Source organism: Pyxicephalus adspersus, chromosome 10 (assembly GCF_032062135.1).
Source record: "Pyxicephalus adspersus chromosome 10, UCB_Pads_2.0, whole genome shotgun sequence".
Taxonomy (NCBI): Eukaryota; Metazoa; Chordata; class Amphibia; order Anura; family Pyxicephalidae; genus Pyxicephalus; species Pyxicephalus adspersus.
Window position 1 is genome coordinate 21060519 of NC_092867.1, and position 27613 is coordinate 21088131.

At 39.7% G+C, this 27613-nt stretch overlaps 1 protein-coding gene across 1 annotated transcript in view; it reads left to right on the top strand.

Annotated features, from left to right (window-relative positions):
• The first annotated feature begins 8601 nt into the window (after nucleotides 1–8601).
• KNDC1 (kinase non-catalytic C-lobe domain containing 1) overlaps nucleotides 8602–27613 on the top strand; it is a 68188-nt gene continuing 49176 nt past the window's right edge. The window contains exons 1-5 of the mRNA XM_072424863.1: nucleotides 8602–8844; nucleotides 22799–22997; nucleotides 24838–24896; nucleotides 25866–26012; nucleotides 26850–26964. Coding sequence (XP_072280964.1) covers nucleotides 8602–8844; nucleotides 22799–22997; nucleotides 24838–24896; nucleotides 25866–26012; nucleotides 26850–26964 — 763 coding nt within the window. The remainder of the gene's footprint in view (nucleotides 8845–22798; nucleotides 22998–24837; nucleotides 24897–25865; nucleotides 26013–26849; nucleotides 26965–27613) is intronic.

Here is a 27613-nt window from a genome sequence, read left to right on the forward strand (position 1 = left end):
AGGAGTGATAAGGGTGTACTTAATTTTTCACATATTACTTATGCATTTTGTCTTTGATAAATAACAAATTACAACATGTGTAATACGTAGTGTGTTGTTGTTTCTTTGAGCCTGTATTTACCTAATTGTAAAACTTTGTAAAGCCAGATTATTTTCATTATGTCTTGAAATGCAAAATCTTAGCTTTGATAGAAGGTGTAATTTCTCTAAATGACTGTACATGAGTAATTTTAAACTGCACATGACAGTACAGTAGAAATCATTCTGACCTGTAGTGCCCGGGGATCTCTCACTGAGAGGAGGAGTCTCACGGCTCCATTCATAAATGCAGCTGCGGTACTCCCCTTCTCCGAGTGAGTCATGCAGCTTGCGTTTATGAAAGAACCTGGCCGTGGGAAAAATCAGAGGATTTTTCCCACGCTGCATTCATTCATGAGCAGCCACGAGACTCACACTGTGTTCCTGGATAGAGAAACTTTATCAAGGAACACATAGTACTGCAACAGCAAACAGGGAAGCAGAGCTGACAGCTACTATAGCAGAGTTCATAGAGGAAAGGGGGTGAAGCACAGAAGGAGCCAATCAGGTATTTTGCAGTGCACATATAATGATATAAGGAGAGAGCAGGGAGACAGTGATACAAGCCTATTAGTGAGCTCCTTCTCCTTTTATCGGAAAGGAATCCTGTGGCCTGAGACCTTGGAATGTCCTATCCTTTGCCTGGAAGGATTGTTCTGTGCAACAATGGGTAAATCCTAAGTTTGGGGGACAGATATACAAATCTTTAAGCAGATAAAACCAAATATATATATAATATCTATATAGTTACTCTGTGTGGCTATGTACACACGTTAGATGATTCTTGTCTGATAATCGCCTCAGGGCTAATATTGGACAAGAATCTGGAATATGTATAGTGCTCGTCGCCCGTCCTGTCCATCTATGGACAAAGAACGATTGTAATGCAAGTGAAGGTGAGAGAGAGCAAAATGGTGCTGTATGTACATCATTCGTTCATGCATTATGCAGTCTTCTGTTGTTGGAAAGGATTGTGAAAGATCCTTTCCAACGACAAATATTGCACGTGTGTACCCAGCCTTTGACAAAACTTAGAGCTGTGACACTGTTTCTTTAAGGACTTTTTTATTACCTCTTTATTACCTCTTTTTATTGATTATTCTGTTCCATCAGCACCCATGTGTGATATTGGATCATAGGCCGATATTATGTATCAAAAGAAGTGACCTGTTAGGTACAGCAATGTCTACTCCACTTCAATAACTAAAAAGGCTAAGTATGCTTTAAGATTTTATCAAACACATTACTTTTTAAAGAGAACAAGAAGCAGATTTGTCCGCTCACCAGAAAATGACACCAAGAAAAGGAGATAGAATGCAATCAATGAAGAGCATTGTCCTCTGTACAGGCTTCTCACAGATGACCCCGCTCTCCAGATGATCTATTGTGTGATTTGTATAGTGACATGTACTGTATGCTGCTTGTAAAAGCCAGTGCTATATTTCACTATCTGTATTCTCTGTTCATGGGAACAATTGAGAAATAATCCCTACACAATACATAGAAAGGGAAATATGAGAAACCTACCTAGGAAAGTGTTTATACAATCTGTGCTGTTAGGGTTAGGTCGGCCAATAGGGATTGGTTTATAAAGCAGGTAAAGCGGATCATCAAAAAATAAACAATACGTAAAAGCGTAATTTTCCCTTTTATATAATTAAAAAATACTTTTTTTTTCTATTTTAATATTTAATTGCATTTTTTTCATCTTTACCACCACAGCAGTTTAGGATAAAGGGGTAATCAGAAGTATCCTAGGAAAGAAAAAAAATGGTAGCTTTCACAGCGCAGGATTTGCTAGGTCCAGTAAGTATATTGATCGAAGGCTTACATCAAGAAAAATAAGTGAAAAACAAATTTTAATGCAAGTTCTGTGTTTTAATCTGATATTCACCAAACATTCTATGATGGAGGATCTTCTAGCTCTGTGTGTTTTATTGGCAGTCGTTGGTTCTCATGGGTTCTCTACTGGAGAATGTTTGTTGATTCATTGCTATATATATATAGACCCAATGAAGTATAGTTGGCTGAGTCATCCAGACGTTGTTAATATACTTCCTGGTCCTGCTTTGTCACCACATTGCTACACCTTCCTTGTGTTTTGCAATGACAGAGTTTACATTTGAATCAGTAATATATATAAATATATATTATATAAAATCAAAGTGTGTATCCCAGGCAGTTTCCACTACCATGAGTACAGATATGAGGGCCAATCAGTGAAATGCTACGGAATTTAGGCAATACTGTTTTGGAGGTCATTTTTTGGTCAAAACCCATTTACATCTAACACACTGCATGAAGTTGTTGGGTGTAGAAATGTTTAAGACTGCAAAGCACTCTAAAGTATAACTAAGCTGAAAACAAAAAAATCACTCTTACCTTTAATCCTGTAGGTCCCTGAATAGTGTTGGTCCTTCCCGTGTTCTGGTCCTGAAATGTCCTGGAATTCCTCTTCATGGGGCGCCATTTTCAGTCTTCACTTTCTTCTTCTTCCTCTGTCTTCTTGGCACGTCAATCGATCTCGCACTCCGCAGGTGCGAAATCAGGTGACGTAGCTCGCTCGGCATCTCTTTCCCTTAATAGATAAAATGCCCCTTCTGCACATGTCTGAGATCTCAAGCAAGCGCAGAAGTAGCACCCAGAGCCTCCTGGGATGTGTGACGTAGGTATCCCGGGAGGCTCCGTGCCCCCATTCGCCTAGGCGATCAAGACTGAAAAGGGAGGTGCTATACCATTTTTTTTTTTTAATTTTAAAAATTGAAGATATCATGTGTTTAAAGGTGCCTTAATCATACACCAGTGGTGCCCAACTTTTTTTCATCTGGGGGCAGCTGTTGAAATTGGGATAAAACTTGCGGGCCACAATGCAAACAAATACATAAGCGGACATTTATATATACATGACAGGGCACCATGGTATGGTAGGAGTGATACAATTTTAGTTGGGGGGGGGGGGGGAAGAGTCCCCCACTTATCTTACATTTTTCTTTCTCTACTGTTAAAGAGAAATTTGGGTTCACAGAAGGTAAGTGGCCAGCTATGTGTGACAGGATAGCACGGTATAACAGGTATGGTTTTTTTATATCTTGTGATAGCGCCATAGTGATGAAATTTTAGGGGGAGTTAGCCACAAGAGTCCAGCACTTGCAGTCACATTTCCCTTTTCTTACAGAGAAACAGGGGTTCATAGAGAGTAATGTGTGACAGGGTAGGCATGATATGATGAGCGCTACTGAGGGTCTCCCCCGAGCCAGGGTTCCATGGCACAAGGTGGGGGTAACCACACTGCAACCTTACCGCCAACCTGAAAGCGGCCTTGAAGTTTTGTGAACGTTAAGGGGGACCCAGCGCACAGACAATTGCCAGTGCCCTAATTTTCATTGCCATGACAGTGGCTCCCAGGGGGTCCCCAACATGCAAACTCATTTTGGGACCCTGGTTTTGAAGTAGCCATCTTTAATGTGAAAATATCCCCGATTGTTATTGGAATTTTGTGCTTGTGCCCGTATCTGGCAACTTGTTATGTTTAGGGGGCTGAAATAATTTTAATCACAGCTTTCAGGGTACCCTCTGTACCCTAAAAAAGTCACATTTTTGTGATAATCAGTGTAGGGGATATAAAGGTTTATACATAAGGATAATGACAGCTGCATGCACACAGACACAGCTCTCATGCTGCTGCTGGGATTATCTCACAGTACAAGGTGGGCAGGGAGCAGCCACAGCTGATTGCCAGGTCTATAGTACACGCCCACTCTCAGGGAGCTCACACTGAGCATGCTCAGGAAGCTCCCTCTCCTGGTAGCACAATCTCATAGAGACACATAGGAGATGCATGCGCCCCATCCCCCGCAATACAAGCAGAGAGGGAATCCAGAGAGGGCTGGATCTAGCAGCTTTGTGGTCTGCTGTGGACCGTGGGTGGGTTGGCACCCTTGCCATACACTAAACAGCATACCTTTTGTTTGGAATTACTAAATTTGTAAAAAAAAGAATTACTTCCCGGTATGTATGAGTGCCTAGGCACAGATATTATGGAAGCTCAATGTAAAGAATGCTATTTACCTGGATATAAAGGTAATCTTTTGGTTTTAGTAGTATCAGTCACAGATAAAACAATCATGGTGGGACAAGTTGTGTGACAATTAGCTAAATAATGTATACTCATTTTGACTCAGTGATTCAGAAAGTATTAAAAGCAAAGGATCAGAACACCATTATTATCATTAATATTATTATATAAACCTAATATAGTATAATGGTATACAAAATGAATCAGGAAAATGCTTGTTGCAAGTGGTAAGAAGTATCCCCAATGCCTCAAAAAATTGTAGTGAGTTTTATGCAAACTCACTACAATGCTGGAACAAATGCCTATAAAACTCAAAATGCCTAGCAACTTGATAGTCAGCAGCCAGGCATGTCCATGCTAAACCAATAAGGGATCATTTTATGTCCTTTTTTCTGTTTCTAGACAAGCTTTTGTCACCAAAATGGCAATGACAACCCCCTGCAGCTGCACGGCACCTTTGATAATGAAAAAAGGGGATGTAGTAGGGTGGAGGTTTTTTTGGGGCTGTATCAGATGTCAATGTGCATCAACCTAGTATCAGAGTAACATTTATGGTTGTAGGTTGGAAGTCATACTTGGTTGAACTTTTAAATGGGAAATTATATTTGGGACTTGCTCTGGCCCCTGCATTTTACTGATTCTGGTTGGGTGTTGACAGATTTCGAAGCATCTCACTATACTCAGCATAACAGGAATTGGAATCGGGGGGACCCCCTTTTCAACAATTTACTTTGTCAAGCTCAGTGGAAATAAACAAAATGGCTATACATTCCCACTAGAGATGGGAACAAATGTGTAAATTCAGCACTGGAGGGACAAAAATCCTAAATCCGTGAACTTTATGGACAGGGGAAGTAATGGGAAGGTTTCCTATTTCAACAACAACTTTTTCCCTTAGGCAACTGTTGTGGTTTGAAAGAGACACGTGCCTTTGGTATTGTGATCTTTCTTGTGTTACAAAACATTCAACTGTTTTTACAGTTTACAGCCCAGGGGAGCTAACAATCAAAATGCTAATGGGGGGTTCAATAAGAGGGAAGGTAAGGAAGGTTCGTACATGGGCCATAGATATTACAGGGTAGAGAATACAGCATAAATAAATGGTAGAACTGGGTGAAGAACACTTTACTTTCATGGTTGTTTTGTCCTTATGTACTCACCAGTGAGTGGTTTAATAATTCTATAATGTGTAATACTAAATGACTAGTATTATCAGCATTACTTTTTTCAGCTGTAATGCATTCAACCACACTACATACCATATAGGCCAGGAATTTTTATATCCGCTCCTTGTAAACCTTACCTTACTTAAAGTGGAGGTCAACGCAAATCTAATCCAAAACAATACAAAAACTGTTGATCTTATTGCACATTCGTGAGATCGGCAATTTTTTCCCCTATTGATGAAAGGGCTCCGAGCATCTCGGGCATGTGCAGAAGGAGCAGCCAATAGCCTCCCGTGATGTGTGATGTAGGTATCCCAGGTGAATGGGAGAACTCAATGGTCAGTTGTGTAGTATCAGACTATCCATGCAATGTTCCCCTGCTTACTGCAATAATTATCAGTGCTGCAGCTGTGCAATAATAAGCTCCTGCATAATGGCAGGAAACATTGCAGATGGAAAAGTCTGCAATTAAACTTGGCGATAAAAATAATCAATGGATATGAGCAGCCACTGCTGACTTGCTTGACAGAGGTGCAGGCTCTGAATTCTTTTTCCAGCCATAGACTGAGTGCCTATTAAACCAGTAAACAAGCATGCAAAGTCTAAAAATTAAGTGACTTTTAGGGCATTGCCGGTTTTGGGAGACCAGTCTGAATTCTGCACCTAGCAAAGCAATGGCAGCCCCCATAATTCTATTGCCACAGGTGCTACTTTAAGTGTGATGCACCATTTCACTTCCCTCAACCAGAGCTAATGCATTACTGCTGTTCTGTAAATTCCAGAAAGACACTGACTCACTTCAATAAACCACATTGCCGATATAACTGTTAGTAATTAAAGGGATGACTTGGCAACTCTGATGCCGTCAAATTTCTGGACCTGTAGCCAACATACGCATCTCTTTAAATAAATAAAACCTGCAGCATAGTTTGGAGTGGACAGCCCTCCCTGCAATTTACGTAAGAGGTTGTGTTGGCCTGACGTTGGCTTCATCTGTGCTGAACAAAAGACACATGCTGCTATTTTCAGCATGCACCACTGCTTGTCAAATAAGTAAATGTCTAGTTTGCCCATGCATGCAAAGTTTGTTCATTAATGCTGATGTGTACTTACCTTTCTTTTGCCAAATCCAAACTCTGTTCTGCAGTAGCCTGGGGTAAAAGCCAATTTCGGTGTTCATTGCAAGTCACAACATTTGTAGCTTAATCAGGTTTTTGGACTCTTTATGTCACAGTGCTGACTGCCCCCTGTGCTGAATGTAGTAGTGAGGAAGTTAGGAAAGGTAAGTATGGGCTGCTGGGGATGGGCGGGTTAAATCAAAGTTGGTCATGAGAAGGTAATATTTAAATTGACATGGTAGGTACCTTCGACTCTGTCTTGGTATCCTCATACAGATCACATCATAAAAGGTCAGAATGTTTAATTTGCATGTCGTACAATCCGATTACAATTTGTAATCTGTTCAGACACTAGTTTTCTGGTATCCATTATGGTGTGTTTTCAGGGCCCCTGCAGACAGTAGTTAGCTAGGTGTTCATGCAAACCATTAAAGCTAAAATATTCCTTAGACCATGTTCCAGTATTTAAATGGTTTGGTTTATTTCTTTCACACTATTTTTATGTGCTTGTTGAGAGAAATGTGGGGGTTCTGTGAAAGCATTGATTGGTAAAGGGGCTGTAAAGTCAGTCATCTCTAGCAATCTAATACAACTTGTCTCCAGGTTAATATTGTCTACAGAAGTAAGTCCCCAGTCTTCAAGAACCCCTACAGTATGTCATCAGTCTCCATCGACCCCTATAGGATGTCCCCAGTCTCCAACATCCCCTACAGTATGTCATCAGTCCCCATCAACCTCTAAAGCATGTCCCCAGCCTCCAACAATCCATAGAGCATGTCCCCAATCTCCAACAATCTCTAGAGCATGTCCCCAATCTCCAACAATCTCTAGAGCATGTCCCCAGTCTCCAACAACCTCTACAGCATGTCCCCAGTCTCCTACAATCCCTAGAGCATGTCCCCAGTCTCCNNCAATCTCTAGAGCATGTCCCCAGTCTCCAACAACCTCTACAGCATGTCCCCAGTCTCCTACAATCCCTAGAGCATGTCCCCAGTCTCCAACAATCCCTAGAGCATGTCCCCAGTCTCCAACAATCCCTAGAGCATGTCCCCAGTCTCCAACAATCCCTAGAGCATGTCCCCAGCCTCCAACAATCCATAGAGCATGTCCCCAATCTCCAACAATCCCTAGAGCATGTCCCCAGTCTCCTACAATCCCTAGAGCATGTCCCCAGTCTCCTACAATCCCTAGAGCATGTCCCCAGTCTCCTACAATCCCTAGAGCATGTCCAACAACCTTCAGTCTGCAACAACCCCTATAACCAGGCTGTCAATGTGCTGACCCAGTGACATCATGCAGATAGCAAGTTGTGGCTTTAGTCACTGCATGCTTGTTCAATGCCTGTCTACAAAGAAGTAAAACAGCTTGAGTACTTGGTACATACAGCTATGTAACAATCTCTCATATATTAATATAGTAAGTATATTATGATATAATAGTAATATAATAAAGCATATTATTAGTAAAGTATATATTTATTAGTAATATAGTAAAGTATATGATAATATAATAACAATATAGTAAAGTATATAATAATATAATAACAATATAGTAAAGTATAAAATAATATAATAACAATATAGTAAAGTATAATTTATAATAGTAATATAGTAAAGTATATGATAATATAATAACAATATAGTAAAGTATAATATGTAATAGTAATATAGTAAAATATATGATAATAACAATATAGTAAAGTATATAATAATATAATAACAATATAGTAAAGTATAAAATAATATAATAACAATATAGTAAAGTATATAATAATATAATAACAATATAGTAAAGTATAATTTATAATAGTAATATAGTAAAGTATATGATAATATAATAACAATATAGTAAAGTATAATATGTAATAGTAATATAGTCAAGTATTTGATAATATAATACCATGTTGAAAATCATAATATATGATAGTAATATAATACAATAAATATATACTAAATTATCACCCTGCATTGTGCTAGCTACGTGGGGGACAGCAGCAGATACCAAAATCCCAACGACTAGGGGCCGCGCACACCCCTCACTGCCCACCGGGGGGCGCTAAGGCTAGAAAGGGTCCGTGAAAGCTGGCAGCTGCTGACGTCACGTTACCAGGTGACGGGAGAGACGCTGAGATTAGGGGAAATGCGGAAGAAGCTGCGCACAGCGCATGCGCAGTGAGGACCGCTCAGAACATTTTCAAAGCGGCTGTGATAACCGCGGAGCTGGCCGGGCTGCCGGGCTCGTACCGGTGCTTGTGGCGTGTGCGGGGATGGAGGAGGCCGAGGAGGTGCCCCACTACTACAGGGAGGACGAAGAGGAGGAGGAGGAGGAGGAGGAGGGGGGCGAAGAAAATGGAGGAGGAAAAGAGGTGTATGAATTCCAGCCTCTGCCAACCCTGCTGGAGGATGAGGTGAGCAATGCCCATATCTAATGCTGATCAGTGGCTGCCATCACCCGGATTCCTGGGTGCCCCATATCCCATTACCAGACACAGACAACCTGTGGCTTCACAGGCCCAGCCAATCAGAGGCTGGCAGGTCATGCTGGGATTTGTGGTTCCCCTGATGCCCAGGGTATGTGGCCTGTAACATTGCATCCAAATCCCTATAATGTATCTGTGATGGATTAGCAAGTCTGGGTGCTGTGCCTGGACCCCCAGACCCTCATTAGGGGGATGATGGGATTGTAGGTGCAGTGCAGGTAAGTACACATTGCTGAGTATGTGAGAAGGGCTGCATTACATAATATTAACACTACGTACACACAGAATGATTGCTACCTCCAACATGTGTACAGCAGTCATGTGACGTCTGCCATGGCTGATCACCAAATGACCAGTGGGGGGGGGGGATGCAGTGGATGCCTCCTGCTCATCTCCCCCATATATACATATATATAGTTCAATGTAGTGTCATGGAATCGATCACATGAGATCATTTCTAACAACAGAAAATTACTGTCTGTGCAAAGATTAAGCCAGGCAGATGTGGACAGTGCAACTGTTCATGCCAATCAATATTGTGCCAGTGAGATGCCAATGTACCAGAATGGAGCACAATATCAGACAAGCATGGTGGCATGTGCTGCAATGCTTCTGTCATGGGCTTATTTCTGACCTTTTTACACGGAAATACCTTTCAGGTCTTCAGGGAACCCCGCCTATATATCCACGGATCTCAGTACATTAGTGTGGTGGTCCGTGGGAAGAATGTCTCTTACATTGCTGGCCGGTGGGAAGAATGTCACCCTACAGATAGACAAGAAGATCATTAAACTGACCTGAGGGTCACACACTGCTCATTGCACAGCCTCTGATTGAGTTATGCATTGGGGCGTCATTGGCAATGATTGGCATGCCGTGCACGTCACATGTTCATAGTTGTGTCCTGTGATGCCCAGGTGTGAATGTGCCCTCAGCCAATCACTTATATAGTTCTTTTCCCTGGCAGGGTGCCCTACACATCCATGGTGAGGGATATCCGTCAAGGAAAAGGGCTAAAGTATGAATAAGTGAATGTAACATTCACCAAACATTCATTGCACTTGCTGGTGCATGATTTTTAAATAACTGTGATTTGATCCACAAGCAGTGAATGTTTGGCGATAGTCACATTCACTGCTTGATATTTATCCGGTTTCTATTTAAAACCTAAATGCATCACAGAAGAAGACAAAGAAGTCCAATGAGTGACTCTGTTTTGAGTTTTTATAATGTTTTGTTATTATAGATTTATGTTTTTCCCAGACATCTTCACATTCACTTACTGTTGGCTGATTCCCTACCTGTGCTGGAAGTCATTCCCAGCATCAACTACTCTTCCAAGAATACTTTCTAAGATCTATTTCTGACCTTTCCTGCTTGTTGGAGGTGCTTTATATTAGAAAAATCACCCACCTGATCCATATTCACACCTTTCACATCATTAATGGTTCACCCTCCATTCTCCCTACGTTCCCTTCTTTTCTCTGGGCTGTACATGTTAAGTTCAGTTAGTTTCTATAGTCCTATAGGTTGCAGCATTTAGTGCATGATTAAGGCTGGGCATAAATTTAGTCCTTCTATTCCTAAATTACAGAAGAATAAACGGAGTAAAAGTATCAAAATCCCCTGCAGTACTTTTTTATGCCAGTGGATGTCCTCAGTTGGCATCATTCATTCCATTTCTTCTGAGCCCGGGTGGTCCTGCACCCCCCAAACCCCCCAAATTAAAAATGTAGAGAGAAGCCGCACAGTGATGAATCATCTCATATCCAGAGCCGGAATATTTCTTGCAGGACATGGATAGATTGCCTTCCAGTGCTGCTTCTTCCTCCCAGTCGCCAACTCTATTGTGCGGGGAGGGCAAGAGGCTGATACCTGGTCAGGTTCGGGTACTTCTGCCATTTGTTTTGCCAAAAAAAAGATCATGATGTGGTAATGACTACAGAGCTGCAATAATTTCTGACTTTTATATCTCCCTAGATTTTACCTTTACCGTAATTTAAAATTAAGGAGAAGGGGGAGGGTGGTATAAGAGAACTTGGATAAAAACACTAATAAGTAGAGGGAGTGCCCAGCCTAAATTATGTATATTCTTATTGGAAAGGGATGGGGTAAGGACGAGACAAAAGGCTTTTAAAATGGCACTCAAATGGATTTCTTTAAAAGAGTATACTGTCTTCTGTCTCGTCCTTACCCCATCCCTTTCCAATAAGACTTTACCATAATTTACTGGATTATATATAGCTTTATATTTTTTATGTAGATAAGTAAGAGGTAAAAGATGTCCATGGTGCAGAATGCATCATCTCATGCCATCACCCACCGTACAGGAACCCCCTGTGGGCACAGATGCCCAGATGAACAAATCATACATACCCGTGTCTGTTCAGTGCTCATTTGGAGGGCTCTGTACTGATCATCTTGTGAAATCCATGGTAGTGACATTCAATTTTGCCACTTGCCAGTATTTGTGGAGAATCATAAATCTTGATAGGTAACATATATAAAATCACCAGCGGACAACGCTCTCATATGACCTCATAAAACTTTATGGAAAGTGTATCAGTTGCATGAGACAAGTGGATGTATTGAGGGTCCATAGAAGCCACCCATATCGGCTTCTGCTTCCTATATTGCTTCTTCTGATCTGATAACTGATAATTTATTCTATTGGCATGTTTCTTGTTACAATATGATCGTTGCACCACAACTGATTGACTCCTTAAGCTGTGCAGGAGGCTGATATCGAGTCACAATTAAATAATTAAACTTCTTGCATTATTAATATTAATGTTACACAGTATTTATATAGCGCAGACATATTATGCAGCGCTGTACAAAGTTCATAGTCATGTCACTAGCTGTCCCTAGTGGCTCACAATCTATTGTCTCTACCATAGTCATATGTCAATATTACAGTCTAAGGGCAATTTTGGGGGGAAGCCAATTAACCAAACTGCATGTTTTTGGAATGTGGGTAGAAAGCAGAGTACCCAGAGGAAACCCACACATAACGGGAAGAACCTGCAAGATACATGCATACTGCAACCATGCAGATAGAGTCCTGGCCGAGATTCAAACCTGGAACCTAGCGCTGCAAAGGCTGGAGTGCTAACTGCTGAGCCACTGTGCTGCCCTGTATGTAACATACATGTAACAAAAATAAATGTACTGATATATGTGACAGCAAAACTGAATTTTTTATTATGTCTGTTCCATTGAATTGGAAGGAAATATGTATGAAGAAGATCAGTCGATTCTGACCTCATTACTTGGATTCACCACAAAGAGATGAATTAAATATAATTTATGTGTAAAGTCAGTGACATGCAGAGCACCTCTATGAAGTGTGGTCTCTTCTCTACCCTCCAATATATAGCAACCAGGACATATTTTGATGGGAGCTCCTTCTCCTAAAACAGAACTAAACCCGAATTACCTACTTGTGCCCATTCTTCAAAGGGCGCTGCCATTATCTACTTTCCTCTCTTCCCATTGAGGATCTGCAGCTGTCCTGATTGGCCAGGATGACTTAACCCCCGTGCACATACGCAGGCGTTCATTCATTCCTGGCACACCCTTGGGAAGGCAGGATGGACGGGTATCCGGACAACCAATGCTGATGCTTAGCTCAGCTTTTTGCCAGATATCTAGAGCAATCAGGCAGGTTGGTGAGATTATTGCAGAAGGGACATCGCCTGACCCTTTCTGCAATAATGACAGGTCTGATCCTAAAATTGGAACTTTAATTCTGCTTTATGACATGTGGTGCGGACTGAATCACTTAAACCAAATGGTTATAAAACAATCTAATTTCTAGGTAGAATAATGGTATAATTAAATTGGTGGGAAGAATACCTTAGGACCGTTAGATGATAAATCATGGGATAAAACCATACTAGTAATAGATGTAGTATCATGAACTCAGAAGCCCAGGCAGTTCTATATTGTACCCCAGATTTTTTACTTAGAACTGTTGGAGGGAGGATTCCCTATGTCGTGGTATGCACAGGGCGGGTTAAATACAATTGTTATGGAGGTGCCTGAAGCTAAGGAGGTACTGGTGTAAGATAATTAGAAAGATTAATAGCACATTAAAGTTAGAGCGAGATCCATGACTTAGCATTTTAGGGATTTTGGAGAGATCAGCACAGAATACATTTTAAGATACAGGAATAACTTGAACACTGTTTGCTAGGTTAGCTTTGAATAAAAAAAAATGGCATTTCAGAATAGGAATAGAAATTAAGGAAATGTTTTTTTTTTTTTTTTTTTTTAGATGTTGATAATTTTAATAAACAGTGCCAGTATAGCACTAAAGAATAGCGCCAACATATGATGCAGCGTTGTACTTTAAATAGGAGTTGCAAATGACAGACAGAGATAGACAATGACACAGGAGGAGTAGATGACCCTGCCCCAAAGAGCTTACCGTCTAGGAGGTGGGTGAAATTTTAATTGTTCAGATTTGGGCATGATGGGAAGAACTAGGTAATATTTAGTACTAAAGTCATGAGAATAGAATTGGCGAGTTGGGTACCAAGGGGTGAATATGGGTGATTGGCCGTCATAGAAAATGTAATGTTAAAGTGTTATAATCTGATTAGTTTGCTATTAGAGGAATTAAATCAAAGAAGATGGACGAGGATTAGGAAAGGTGCATGTTTGGTAGCATTGACAAGTATAAGTATTATGGTGTCTTTACAACCATTACTGCACATTTGACAGTCAGTGGGTGGTACAGTACTCCTAAATGCCGCCCCCGTTCATTTGCTATGGGGCTGGTGTGGGGGAAAGTGACCTCTAGGTCTGATTCACACTGGCAGTGAGGTTGCGGTGTGTTTGCCACCTGTGGAGACATGTAGCATTACCCTGCAGCAGTCCCATAGGGAATGATTAGGGGTTGCCGTGAGTGCTACAAGTACCCCCACCAGCAGACACCATTTCTATTTGAACCAGCGCTGCCATGCACATGCTTAAGTAGCAGTCAAAGTGCCGGCCGCTGGAAGCCACATGAAATCGTGCAATGAGGTGGCATGTGTGTACCTGCCCGTAGTGTCTCCTCCTGAGGCATTAGGAAGCTATAATCACACTGCAACCTCATAGCCATATAGTACAGATTCTGTTTAAAGCTCTTTTATTAGTGTTGGTAGTGTTGAGGACAGATCTTATTTAGAGTGCTTTTTAATGACTTTCTACAAGCATCCGTGCTACTTACAGGTTCCACAATAAAGAAAAGAAATCATGTTCCTGAACGATGGTTGCTCTCCCCCATGTTTGTATGATTAGGAGATTGATTCCAATCAGTTTGTTATCTGTACTGATGTAGCTTAGCAGGAGTATAAAGTAGGATTGCCACCTCATCCCTTTTAAACCTAACTCATATGAATTGCACATGTTCTGTGGCTGATTAAATGCAGGTATATCTTTGAATGAATCCAATTAACTGTTTAGCCATCCAGAGATCCTGTATAATGTGTATGTGGGGTATTAAAGGGATGAAGTGGCAATCCCAGTATAAATGTAACACTTCTTTATTGTATTGTACTTCTTTTAATGTGCTGCTTATGGAATCTCCCTTAGGATATGTAGACAAACTCTTGTTCCTGTGCATTTGTTTTATGCAATAGACTTCATTGTAAACCTACTAAAAATACTTCCTGTGTTTTTTTTATGGCTCAGTATACAAAAGAAAAAGAGTAAAAGATTTTAGTTGTATGGCATAGCAAAATATACAGTTTGACCTACATCAGACTAGGTAATCCTTCCAAAGACTGCTAAATAATAATATTAATGGAAATATCGCCATTGCAAGAAGCAACAAGGAAGGTCAAGGATTCTTCTTCCAATTAGCATGCATGAAACTACTCTAACTGTTGTATCTTTGGCAAGTAGTGTGGATGGTGATTGGGTGGTGGCTTCTCTGTCGATCTTCTTTTCTTTAGGTTGATCAGTTTTGGATCATGAGGAGGTGGTGGCTTCTTTTTCAGACTCCTGAAAGAGTCCTGATAACAATGTAGAGGAGGATGGGGTGGTGGGTTTTGTGTTGGGCTCCTGAATCTTGGGGTGAAATGTCAAGGGTGGTGGGTTCCTTATCAGGCTCCTTTATCTTGGGGTGAACAGTGTAGTGGATGATGGGGTGGTGGGTTCTCTGTAGGGTTCCTGTATCTTGTGGGTCACTGTAGTGGATAGAGGGGTTGTTGGGTTCTCTGTCAGGCTCCTTTATCTTAGGGTTAAAAGTATAGACGGTGATGGGAAGGAAGGGTTCTCTGTCAAGCTCCTGTATTTTGTAGTGAACAGTTTAGTGGATGATGGGGTGGTGGGTGGGTGTCGGGCTCCTTTATCTTGGAGTTAGGGTGGTGGGTTCTGTTGGGCTCCTGTATTTTGGGGTGAACAGTGTAGAGGATGATGGGCTGGTGGGTTCTCACCTAGGACCCTTTATTTTGGAGTCACAGTTTGCAGGATGATTAGATGGTGGGTTCCCTGTCTGGCTTTTGTTTGCGGTGAACAATGTGTATAGAATGATGGGATTGTGGGGTTTTGGTCAGGCTCTTTTATTTTGGGTAGGAGAAATGAACAGAAAAGCAGGCTTTTAGGTGCAGACAGTTATTTGTATATCTTTCTAAGATTCAGTTTTATTTATCAGTAATAACATAAATGAACAGGAACAATATAGGGAACAACTGAGGATGGTTCGGCTCTTACTTTTTCAGAGCTAAACTGTACCACATTAACATAGTTACATGTTTGGCATGAGCAAAGTCAGTGTAGATCTCTTAACCCAACGCGTTTCGTGCCTTAGGGGCTTCCTCAAGGGATTTAATAAAAATCAAAGTGTTTGTTAGAACAAAATGTTCATGTGAGGGGCAGCATTTGAGTTAGTGAGGCGATTCAAAATATGTATAATATTCACTAGTTAAAGAGACTTGGTATGTTTAGTTACATAGGTGATCCAATGGTAGGTGTTAATAGTCTAATGATAACCAGGGATTTTCTAGTTTGAAGAAAATAGATGTAGGTAATTCCAAGGGTAAAAAGTTGTGATGAAATAGTGAGAAGGTTATGAGACTTCGATAGGATTAGTACTTAGACCTTATGGTGTAAGAAAGAAAAATAGATTGCTTCTGGATAGAAGTACTCCAAGATAAGGTTATAGTTAACCTCTGATCTTATAAATATATGTACATATGTGCAAGTACAGGACGGTTCCAAAAGTATATTTTGGTGTTTTAATTGAGAACAACTTATAAGTATATCTTCGTTCTGCAGTGTGAAGAGGGCTTGAATAGGCAGGAACTCGCCACCAGCATGTCAGCTTGTTTTTTCCGACAGGCTGGTGGTGATTTCTTGTAAGTAGGAATACTGGCCCAACAGTATAAAACCCTTAAATATACCAGTGTCTGATGTAATTGTGTCCTGTAAATATTCACGGTATGCTATCGTGTCACCATATTTGATAATATCCTTATGGACAGGTTTGTTAATGACACCAGCATGCATTACTTGGATTGTGTATCAAGTCACAGCCGAGTGCAGTCACCTGCATACAATGACACTTGGGCCTTTTCCATTAGGTCTTACTGGGAAATCATCTGCTGCTATGCTAGTAAAGGATGAATTGTTACTAGAGCCAAGTTTAAAGAGAAGCAAACAATCCAAATTATAAATATTTGCAGGAAAATATGATTTTATGTTAGATTTATTATTTTTAGACCAAAGCCATTGTCAATTATATTTGCATGCTTTGAGAATGTATATCTCCCTGTTTTGATTTATGATCATTCCATTGTATAACAACATTTCATCTTGCCGAAGATATCAGAGACTTAGGAAGTTGGTCGCTATGGGGCTGTTTGTGCATTCAGTTGTCTGGCTTGGCTGTACAGCTGCAGGATTTGCCACAAGTCCATGATTCAAAGGCCTCCGCTGACGACATCTACTACATCATAGTAACTAACAGGTCGGCTTACATATTGTGTTTCCTTGTTGAAACCTGCTAAAGATTAGAAGTGACCACACTCAGGAACAGTAATTCAAATACTTACCTTTGTCAGAGGCACGCCCAAGCTGTGCACGTATCTTTGATCTCTCAGAAAGGGTTGCCGTGTCTCTAAAAGGATGGGGTCATTTTACTTGGCCATTTTGGATACACACATATATACTTTCATAACGACTGATTTACAGCTGATGGAAAGGGTTACGATCATTTGTTTTACTGGCTGTGTCTGTTAGGAAGGGATTTACTCTATGGGCCTGATTTAATAAAACTGGGTGATCCAGCAAACCTGGATTGGATCTGGTCAAAACATTTGCTTGCAAATAACTTTGAAGAAATCCATTCAAGATTTGCTGGATCACCCAGCTTTACTGATAAAAGTGTATTCTCCCTGTCCTTGGAGATCTTTAATAAATCATACCCAATGTATGCGTCCTGATGACTTTTGTCAACTGCACTGAAAGTAAGGGAAAATCCCAAATTTTGTCATGTGGACAGCAGTAGAAGGAAAAATTTATGATGTATGAGTTGCAGTCATCATCACTGAGTACTGTGAGCCCAGCCAGTGTGATGACACTCACAGGAAATAGAGTTCTGTCCAAGGACCACCAGCGCTAGAGTAAGAATGAGATCAGGGACATCACTGGAGCATGTAGAGATCAACAATAAATAAAATATTCAATTATAATATAAATGCTAATGGGTTCTCACTTTAACAGCAGTGTGTTGGAATGCATGCCTTTGTTGAAAGAGAGGAACAATACTTGGTTCTGAACATAACTCCTACGAGCCTCCTTGGAATAGATCGGAAGTCCACATCAACCATCGATCGCTGATATTGTTCCATTACCCCAGTTTTTTTTTTTTGGCATTGGAATTGGAATTTTGTGTACCGCATACACAGCTAAATGTGGAATGTTAACATAGACACATTGTTCCATTGTACTTCTAATTTCTGCATGACAGCAAGCAAAGTCTGAACATTCCCCACTGGGCACAAAAGATATTTTACAGAATAAAGGCTACTAAATACTGACAACATTAGAAATCTTTTACTTGTTATACATATGTATAACATACTGGTAATACCATTTTCCCCACAGTTATTTGTGTTTGTGCATCAATTGTGATCTATTAAGGGCTGCAATATCTCAATATCTACTGGAATTTTAAGATATGGAAGAGGGAATATTGCATTCTTTTTATTTGGCATGCAGTCAACGCTTTGAAGTAGTATGAAGTCTTCTGTTTCCATTACATTTTAGTACATATGTTTTTTATTCATTCATGCCAATTAATGTCTTGTTCATTGCTATAATTATGACTTCTTTTGTGTTGTGAATAGTTACTTTCTTCAGCCAGTTTTTAAAAAGTGCCAGTCGCTCTGAGTATAAAAAGATGCTGTGCCAAGGTCAGTGACCCCTGTTGTGTGAAAAGTTCACATCCTCTGCTTTCATTTAAGTCTGAGATTTGCTGTGATGAAAGAGATGTTCATCTGATGGTGTTTGGTGGAGTTGGATGAAGCTATTTTGCTGTTGAGTGTCTTCATCGTGCCAGTTAACCAGGCAGAAGGCAAAGACTGAGCACAGTCTCTAAAGCTGGCCATTCAAAATCTCTTGCTATTGGCATCCCAACCACATTTCTAAAAAAAAAAATTAAGTGTTATCCCCAGTCTATTTTAGCTGGGTGCACCACCCGATATTTTCACTAACCGCCCAGCTGGTTACTGATTTGGGTCACAATGTAGGGGCCATCACCCGCCTACAGCTTTCCCCACCCAGCTTACCAAAGTTCTGACGGGGATACTGAACGAGATTATTTTAAAACAGTATAAGCAAGGAAAAAAAAACAATATTCATTCCAGTGAGGTTGTATTATCCAGTACATATGGAAAGACAGATAACCTTAACTGAACTGGACATACTTTACATTTGATTTCCTAAGCATCTCCTTCTGCCTTTGACTGTTTTATTGTGTATATAGACTTTGTGTTACTGTGCAGATGGAATGCATTTTATTCTTACAAAATAGTTGAAGCCAGTTTTCTTTTGTATTTAACTGTAATTCAAAAGAGATACAAGATTTGGATGTAAGAAGTATATAATCTACAGCATGGATATAAGCATAAGGTCTATTTTAAAGCTTGGAAGACCCTGCCCAGGTCTTAGTTGGGTTGGAAGTAAACCACACCAAGTCCTGATCAGGCTGTGGTAGTAAAATCTTAAGAATATCTAATTTTAAAGAGGAGCGTAAAGTGGAGTAGATTATAAGAATTGTTGAAGCTATCCCTGCTAGAGCATGACGATAGAACGCAGAATTACAAAGGGATGAGCTTAATGTTCCCCATAGGTTTTAAGATTGGTGGGAAGAAACTTGGGGCAACCCATGACAAATTTATTGTTCCCAGTTGTTGTTGCCAAAGGAAATCAGTAAAGCCTATAATTCTTTCAGCTTTCTACAGCCTCCCTATACTTTGTTCCAACTTTCAAATGCCCACCCTCTTAGTATGTCCCATTTTTCCATTGTCTGTGTATTATGCCCCAACTGTCCAGTGATCCTGTATTGTCACCCAACTTCTCAGTAACCACCCCAAAACAGCTTGTTTGGTTATTGAAAAGTGCCGAGTGGTGTTCCCAGCTGAAAGGAGCTGGGTAGGTATATGGAGCCCATTAGTCTGCTGCTTCACACACTGGGGACAAGGACAAGAACTAGTTGTATTGCTTAAATTGGACCTTCCACTAAACTTGGGGTCCATTTAAGATAGCCAGACTCCCTCTCCAAATATGTACCTTTTATAGGGCAAAGTTAAAATAATACTTTGTCTCCATCTTCCACCCTCAACGTCCAGGCAAACATAGTGTTAAAGCCTATTCGAGGAGTCCTATGGACCAGGTGCAATATCTCAAGCAGATGCACATTTATTGAACAGCAATGTCTTCTGTTTAATGCATGGCGGTCGAGGGTAAGGTAAGTATACCTCTAACTTTTTTTCTTTTATATGTTCACTTTGCACCTTCATATAGTAAGTGATTTAGAAAGGGGAAGGGCTGGCCAGGGAAGAATAGAAGGAAAACTACATTGTAGTGGAAAAGCAGCATAGTGATTTAAAAAGTGTGCAGTTGATGCTCCGATATAAACATTTTATTCACCTTTACATCTAATTGGTGAACACATATTGTACAGTCCAGCATATGGTACCCTGGAAAACTCAAGTTTCCACTGCCTGTACTATATCATTCTGACCTCTTATATATGACTAAGAAAAAAAACTGTTTGATTAATATTTTATGCTTTATACCTGTTCAGCTGTGTCAGGGAGAAGAGAAATGGGTCATTGGTCCTAATGTCTAAGAATGCTGATCTTCTCCATTTGTTTTGGTTTATAGAGCTGCCTTTTGATGCCTATTTTTATTACAAGCTGAAAACGCACAAAAGACACATTATACAATTACCAGTTTTTAAATGTACTTAAAGTATGTAAACGAATTTATTTTTTTCTATACGCACTGTAATGCCTAGTGGTCTCAGGACAAGCAGCATGCACAGGTACACACTACTAGTTCTAAAATGGAATTTCTGGATTATTGCTATCCTCAGCATGGGACATTAATCTACAGATGGCTGCGGTGAAAAGATTAAACGTCTTTCCTATTCAGAATGGCACTGAAATATAGGCAGGTTTAGGAGGAGATTGGATACATCTGTAAACGAGGAATCCCCCATGTTTATATTTTGTCTGGAAGTGAAGAGTGGCTTTTGCATTGATTTATTTATTGCTCGCTGACAAATCAGTCTCAATTATTATCATAAATGTTTTTATGTATGTACATCTGCCACAACAGTCACGCACAATATGGGAGAACATCTTTTTCTCAGCACATTGGAAATATTTTGTAGGTCAGCACAGAGTGGGTTGTATGAGGATACATTACAATGAGGTTAATCCAGTACTTTAATACAAAGCTTCAGTGACTTTGCATTATACTTCTCTTTATGTTATATTAACACCTGAGAAATAAAAGGCTCTTTGTTAGACTTAGTAACCGGATTCATCCATTTTATCTTTTAGGAAATCCTATGAAATTAAAACCAAGATTTTTTTGTTTTACACTCACTGTCCTCTAGATGATATACATTCATTTTCATTTGCTTCCTTTACACTTTAAACCTTCTCTCCCTCTCTGACCCAACTCATCCGTAACCACCCAAACAACAGCCTGGTGATTACTGAAATGTGCCGGGCGGTGCGCCCAGCTAAGAGGAGCTGGGGAAAACACTGTACAGGTAGTCCCCGGGTTACATACGACATAGGGACTATGTAGGTTTGTTCTTAAGTTGAATTTGTATGTAAGTTTGTGTGGTGTCAGTTACTGTATAAAATCCTCACTGAGTTAATCACAAACAAAGCAAACAAAACAAAAAAAATATGATATATATTGATATTTAAAAAGAAAAAGCTGCGTTTGTCTTGGTCATTAAAGAGTTACAAGATGTTACAGATCAGCTCAGCTCTTAAGATCACCCACAACTTCAGCTGTGTTTAGCAAAAGATTTCTTCTGCAAAGCATGCAACTCCCCCCCCATCAAGCCTTCTTCATGCACACAAGCCAGCAGGGAAGCCCCGTTCATAGCTAGGAGTCGTCTGTATGTCAGATGTCCTTAACTCTGGGACTACCTGTATTTGTTAGCATGCAATAACTAACAATTATCACTGTACTGCACAGAGGAAAACACTTACACCATAGGCTAGACTACTGGACAGCTCTGCCTCCTCTTTTCATCTTCATAAAATATGGGTAAGTGGTTTTGTAGTCCACACATGTAGAGAACACATGTTCACTACAGATAATCTGTTCTTTAGATTTCTGAGGGCCAAAAGGTATTTTCCTGTTCTAATCTAACAGATATCACACAACACTTCCAATGGTTTATTTAACAGCACACAAACGACCAATAAAGAATGGTTAACGTTAAAGTTTCCTTACACTTTAATGTCTTGCTCTCCACACATACCACAATTGGATATAGAATTATAATAATTAATTTACTTAAAATATGCAAGAATCTGAAAATCCCATCTTTGAAACAGAAAAGGTTAATGATTGCCCCCCTTATTTAGCTTAACTTAGTTTCAGGACACATATACAGATTTGGTAATATGCCCCTTAGACTAACATTCACTGCCGGTGAATTGATCCTATTCATCCTATCGATTGAACATATGCACCCAGGAACACACACCTACTGTGAATGTTTGAGTATGAAATAATTTATATCTTTTCAAGTTTCATCTTTCTTCAAAGTACAACACAAAATAAATGAAAGCTACAGAAAATAATGTAGACTTTACTAACAGATGTTAGATTGTATGCTCTTCTGGGGCAGGGCCCCTCCTGTGTCACTGTCTGTCATTTAATGTACAGTGCTGCGTAATATGTTGGCGCTCTATAAATCCTGTTTAATAATAATAATATGAATAATAATAATAATTTGCAATTCCTATTTATTGTACAGTGCTGCTTAATATGTTGGTGCTATATAAATACTGATTTCTAGTGAATGTAGTAATGTTTGGCAGCCGATCTTCAACACATCTTCATCTTTCTACCGCTGCCAGGGAATCCTCAGCATTTTGAACCATTTTGGATCTTTGGTCAGTGTAGAGCACTTATGAAATGAAAACTCCTTATTTAATTGCTATAGGTTACTATACTTCATCCCTATAACCCACACTATACTAAAGGAGAATGGTGATTGGCAGAACTATGTGTTATCCAGATTATCTTTTATTTGCATTGTTCACTGGTAATGGAGTTTAGTAACAAATGAAGACGTGATGCAGCACTGTTTATACCGTCACTGACTTACTGTGAAATCTCTTGGCAGGAAAACGTCTCCTTGGCTGATATTTTGTCGCTACGGGATAACTGTCTCACTGAGCAGGACATTTGGGCAATCTGCCTGGAATGCTGCTATTCCATGAAGGACATCGCTCACTCAGCCATCTTCCAGACTCTGTGTATTACACCAGACACGTTGGCCTTTAACACCAGCGGCAACGTCTGTTTTATGGAGCAGCTTAGCGGTAAGTCTCAGCCATCGGCTCCAGCCAAGTTCCGAGGCCGTTTTTTTTTTTTCAATGACAAAAGTGCATCGTTTATGAAATTCTCATGTAATAAACAAAAAGCAATGGTGTTACTGTACAATATACACTACTGCATAACAGCATGTCAAACCAGCATAATAAATAAATGAAAGTCCTCTTCTGAAATATTGATAAATACAATCATCTGACTGTGTTTTCTATTAGTTTAGTGAAGATCAGTTTCCTATATGTAAACCTGCTACTAACATGACCACATTGGTTTTTGTATGAAGCACTAAAGTGGCAAGGGGTTCTCCAATACTTTTCATTTTTAGGTTACACTGCCTTAATGTAAGCTTGAGCAGGCTATGAGAAATAAAATGTTTGTATATTCCTAACAAGCAGTAAAACAAGTTTAAATGCATCAATGTAAAAAAATACGTAAAACATTCCTCTCTGAAAAAGAAAACTCTAGGCCATTTCAGACTCACAGTGAGCCATAAAGTTCTGCAGTAGGCTCAACCACAGTCCCAACCATTCAAATTCTGCAATAGGAACCATTGTCTGCATTCAGCTGCCACAGGTTGTGGCATGGTTCTGTTGTTTTTGTCCATGTGGTTGTTGCATGACGATTTGCAGCATGTTCTCAGCCAAGTATAGGTCTGATGGTGTACTTCTTTGCCTACATAGCAGCAATTTTGCTTTCAGGAGCAGAAAACCATACACATGTATACCACGGGTTTAAAAGGCCCCTAATGTTTACCCCCAACAGCTTTGGTTGCTAAATAATTTGATGCCTGTTACCTAACATCTGTTTCCACATGTCTGCCTCCACTTCACTGGTGTACAGTAGCTAAAGGGGGTTTAGGCATCCAACACAGTTGGATTTGTTGCATAATCTGGATAACCTGTTCCTGAAAGCACTGTGGAGCAATTAATCCTCATAGCTGAAGTGCCGAAAACCTCAAATCCAGTTTAGTTCACCCTGCTGGTATCTCTGTGCAGTAACTTACAAATTATTTTCTTATTTCATTGTAAATTCAGAGCAGGTTTTATGTGAGGGGGGGAGAAAGTCTGTGAATGACTTGTATTTGTGTTGTCCACTTGAGGATGAATTGCTTCACAGTACCTGCAACTACAGTGATGGCCTCTTTTAAAGTCCATTTACTGCTTGGTAAGAATATCAATTCTTAAGTGGTGACTGCCACAGAACCACTTTCAATTGCATTGAATATTTAGTGCTTGAATATTCAAACTTTATTTTAGTTATGTAGTCTTGCAGTATGAGCTTGTGTTTCAGAAGCTGGGAACCAATTGCTGTCTGTTAGCTTCTGTCTTTTTATATTCTTACTTGCCTTTTCTTATATCCATGAGAGTCTGTCATTGACCTGTTTACTGAAAATTTAGCACAGAGATCATGTTCAGGAGTTTTGTGATGCTGAAAAATAACACAAAGGAAACAAGATTATATTTGTTTAGCCCAGATTTGAGCTCTAAAGGGCAACTGTTATTATAGTAATAGACCTAAGAAGAAGTAAGAGAAATTGTCTTTCATAGTTGTCCCAACTGGAAGCCTTTTTAAAATGTTCTGGTGACAACTCCAAATTTTGGATTTCCCCCATTTTCATTCTCGGTGACAGTTGTAAAAGAGATGAAAACCCATATGTGAAGTCATGTGTTGATATTGGATATTAAAAATTCACTGTGATGTGTTTTTGCATATTTTAAACATTATTTCCTCTGATCTAGTTTATGAATGGTGTGTCAGCTGTCACTGTGACACAAACTACAAAGTATTTAGTGATCTAGTTATTTAAATTGGGCTATATTTTCATTGCAGATGATCCAGAGGGTGCTTTTGTACCTCCAGAATTTGATCTGACTGGTAACACCTTAGAGGTAAGTCAGTAAGAGCAGCTTGAGGAAAAAAACGAAAGCAGCTATCCACATTCTAAATAAATTGTTTTATTTGTTCAGATTGAAGAAAAAAACTGAACCCACTAGACCTTGTTCATGTCCCTTGGGTGATGCAGCAATGGGCCACCCATAATTGTTGTTTATAGTTTTAAGCCTTGTACAGATGTCAGAAGATTGTGGCTGGAAAAAATCTTTGTGATTGTTTCCAGTGACGGATGAGGCAACATATTCAGTCTAGAAATGGGATGCAAAGGACTGTACTGGGACACAGGGAGAAGTATGAAGACCAACGCAAGTCCTTACTAGCACCTTGTGGCCCATCTACTTTTACACTTATCTTACCATAGAAACGTTTAATGCCAGGTCAGCAGAAAACCATAAATAATGCTCACTTAGCTGACAGCACCAAAAGTACCCTTTCCATGCATAAGGCTAATTAAACAAGTAGGCCCCCCTTTTAAAAATACACCATTTTGAGAAAGCATCAGACCTCTTTTTTGTAGGTTGATTCACATTACATGTGCATTGTACTATGTGTGGGTGGCCTTTTGCTTTAATTAACTGCCTGCTACACAACAGCGTACAAAAAGAAGTGAGTGCAAAGTACATGCAGGACCTCAGTTGTGGTGTTATTCAGAAGGAATTACAACACAGCGATGCTTATTACAATCATTACTGTGTTGTACTGTAAATCATAATGCACCACACACATGGTAACTTGCCCTTACTATGCTGGATTTTTATGTGCCGTAGTTCATTTTTAGTTGTCTTGTATTGTGATTTACAGATTTGGCACAAACACTTTTACTGCTAGCTGCATAATCCCAGCTTTCACAAAAATAAAATGGTTAAAGAAACACAAGTGTGCTTTGTGTTTTATTTTCCAAGAATCCCAGCATGCATATTAAGTTCTATGGCTCAGTATCTGTAAATGTCATTTTCTTTATGCAGGCGCATATATACTCTCTGGGTGCTACACTGAAAGCGGCAATAGAATACGTGGTTGACCCAGATTCACAAACTGAATTTTGCCAAGATTTAAACTTATTGCTGGATTTGATGCAACAAGAAAACCCGGCAAACAGACCGGACATTGAGGTAAAAGAATACTTTTGTTTTGTCACCATAGACGTAGCTTAGCATGTCCATGTATTTAAGCATTTCTTAGTTTTTCATTAGGTAAACTGCCACTAGTTATTGCATCAGAAATACAATTATTTGCCTTCCAATAATATATACGTTAAAATACAATCTGTACTTGTCTTTGTTGCTATTTTGCACAGCAGCCAAGAATATTTTCTGATCCCTTCTTGTTGAAATTCTGTGCATTTAAGGGAAAGATCGTGATGGATCTCTCTGTAAATCTTTGGCATCCAGTAGACTTCTGGTATGCTGGATATCTAGTCCCTCCAGCTGTGTGTTGTGGTTTCTTTTGCTGGCCCCTATGTTACTCCTATTTACTGTAATGATGTGAAGCCAATGGACAGAACCAAAAAGCACAGCGGTGGACTACAGCTTCTGCCTCTTACAAACATTCCAAACTAAAAAGTTCTTTTCACATGATTTCTTTGATCAGCTGAAGAATATGTAAATATCTGAATGTTCCACAGTTGCACATAATACACACTTAATTGACAGAAGTGTGAATGCAGTACTGGGTACTGCTTAAAACGTTTTAGCCACTGTGTGTTATTGATGGGTTTCACAAGTTTAGGCAAAATGTGTTTTTGTTTTTTTTTCCTATACCTTTCCTGTGCATTTTCAAGCAAGGAGCTCTTCTTTAGGTTATACCAATGATCTCACTGTTTTTTATCCATACTTGTTCTGGTAGAATTAAAAAGCAAAGAAAAACATAACTTTATTGATCTATTGTTGTGAAGCATGCAAAATGTATATTTATGGATCTCATATGAAATAAATCTTCTGTGCATACAGAGCATTATATCACAGTGTGAAGAAAAGCTTAACTGTTCCTCTGCGTCTGTTTGTCGAAGCCTTTCATCTATTGGAAGAAGAGTCCTCTCTATAGAATCAGTCAGCGCTGTACAAGGTAAATCTTCTCTACTCATGTGTCTTGATCAATAGCTGCAGAAATAATAATCCACATAGTGATGTAAGAACCATGGTGTAGTCAGATAATCAATGTATGTTTCTATGCTTCTCTGTTGTTTGAAGAATCCCCCCAACTGTTGTATTTGGAAACTATATTCAGTACAGGATAATTGTTAAAAAAATTCATGGGTTTGTTCTTATTTTTATGACGGTTTAAAAAATTCCTAGAGATGTCAGACATATCCTGGGCAAATGACATAGGTTATCAAGCTGGCCATAGGCTTAGATTTATTTGGCACAATTATGTAAATGGTTGATATCTTCCTGATGTTGATCATTTACCTAAACTGCCACTGTGTTCCACTTCAAATCAATTGGACTTCATCTGAAATTTATCAGGTGTTGATCAGAATGGCATCCCCTTTACCCACTGTATAAGAATAGTGTCTCTGTCGCTGGCTTAGATGCTGTCTCTGCCAAAGATCCGTATCCGATGCCATTCTCGGTTTATCAAACATCCAGTGCACTGCTGTGTGCTGTGCTTATCTATGTACCAGGAGTGTACCAGGAGTTTAAATTATTGGTTACCATAGGTCCTATAAAAGGGACCAACTGAGTTGGCTCCTGCCAGAAAGCATGAACACCTA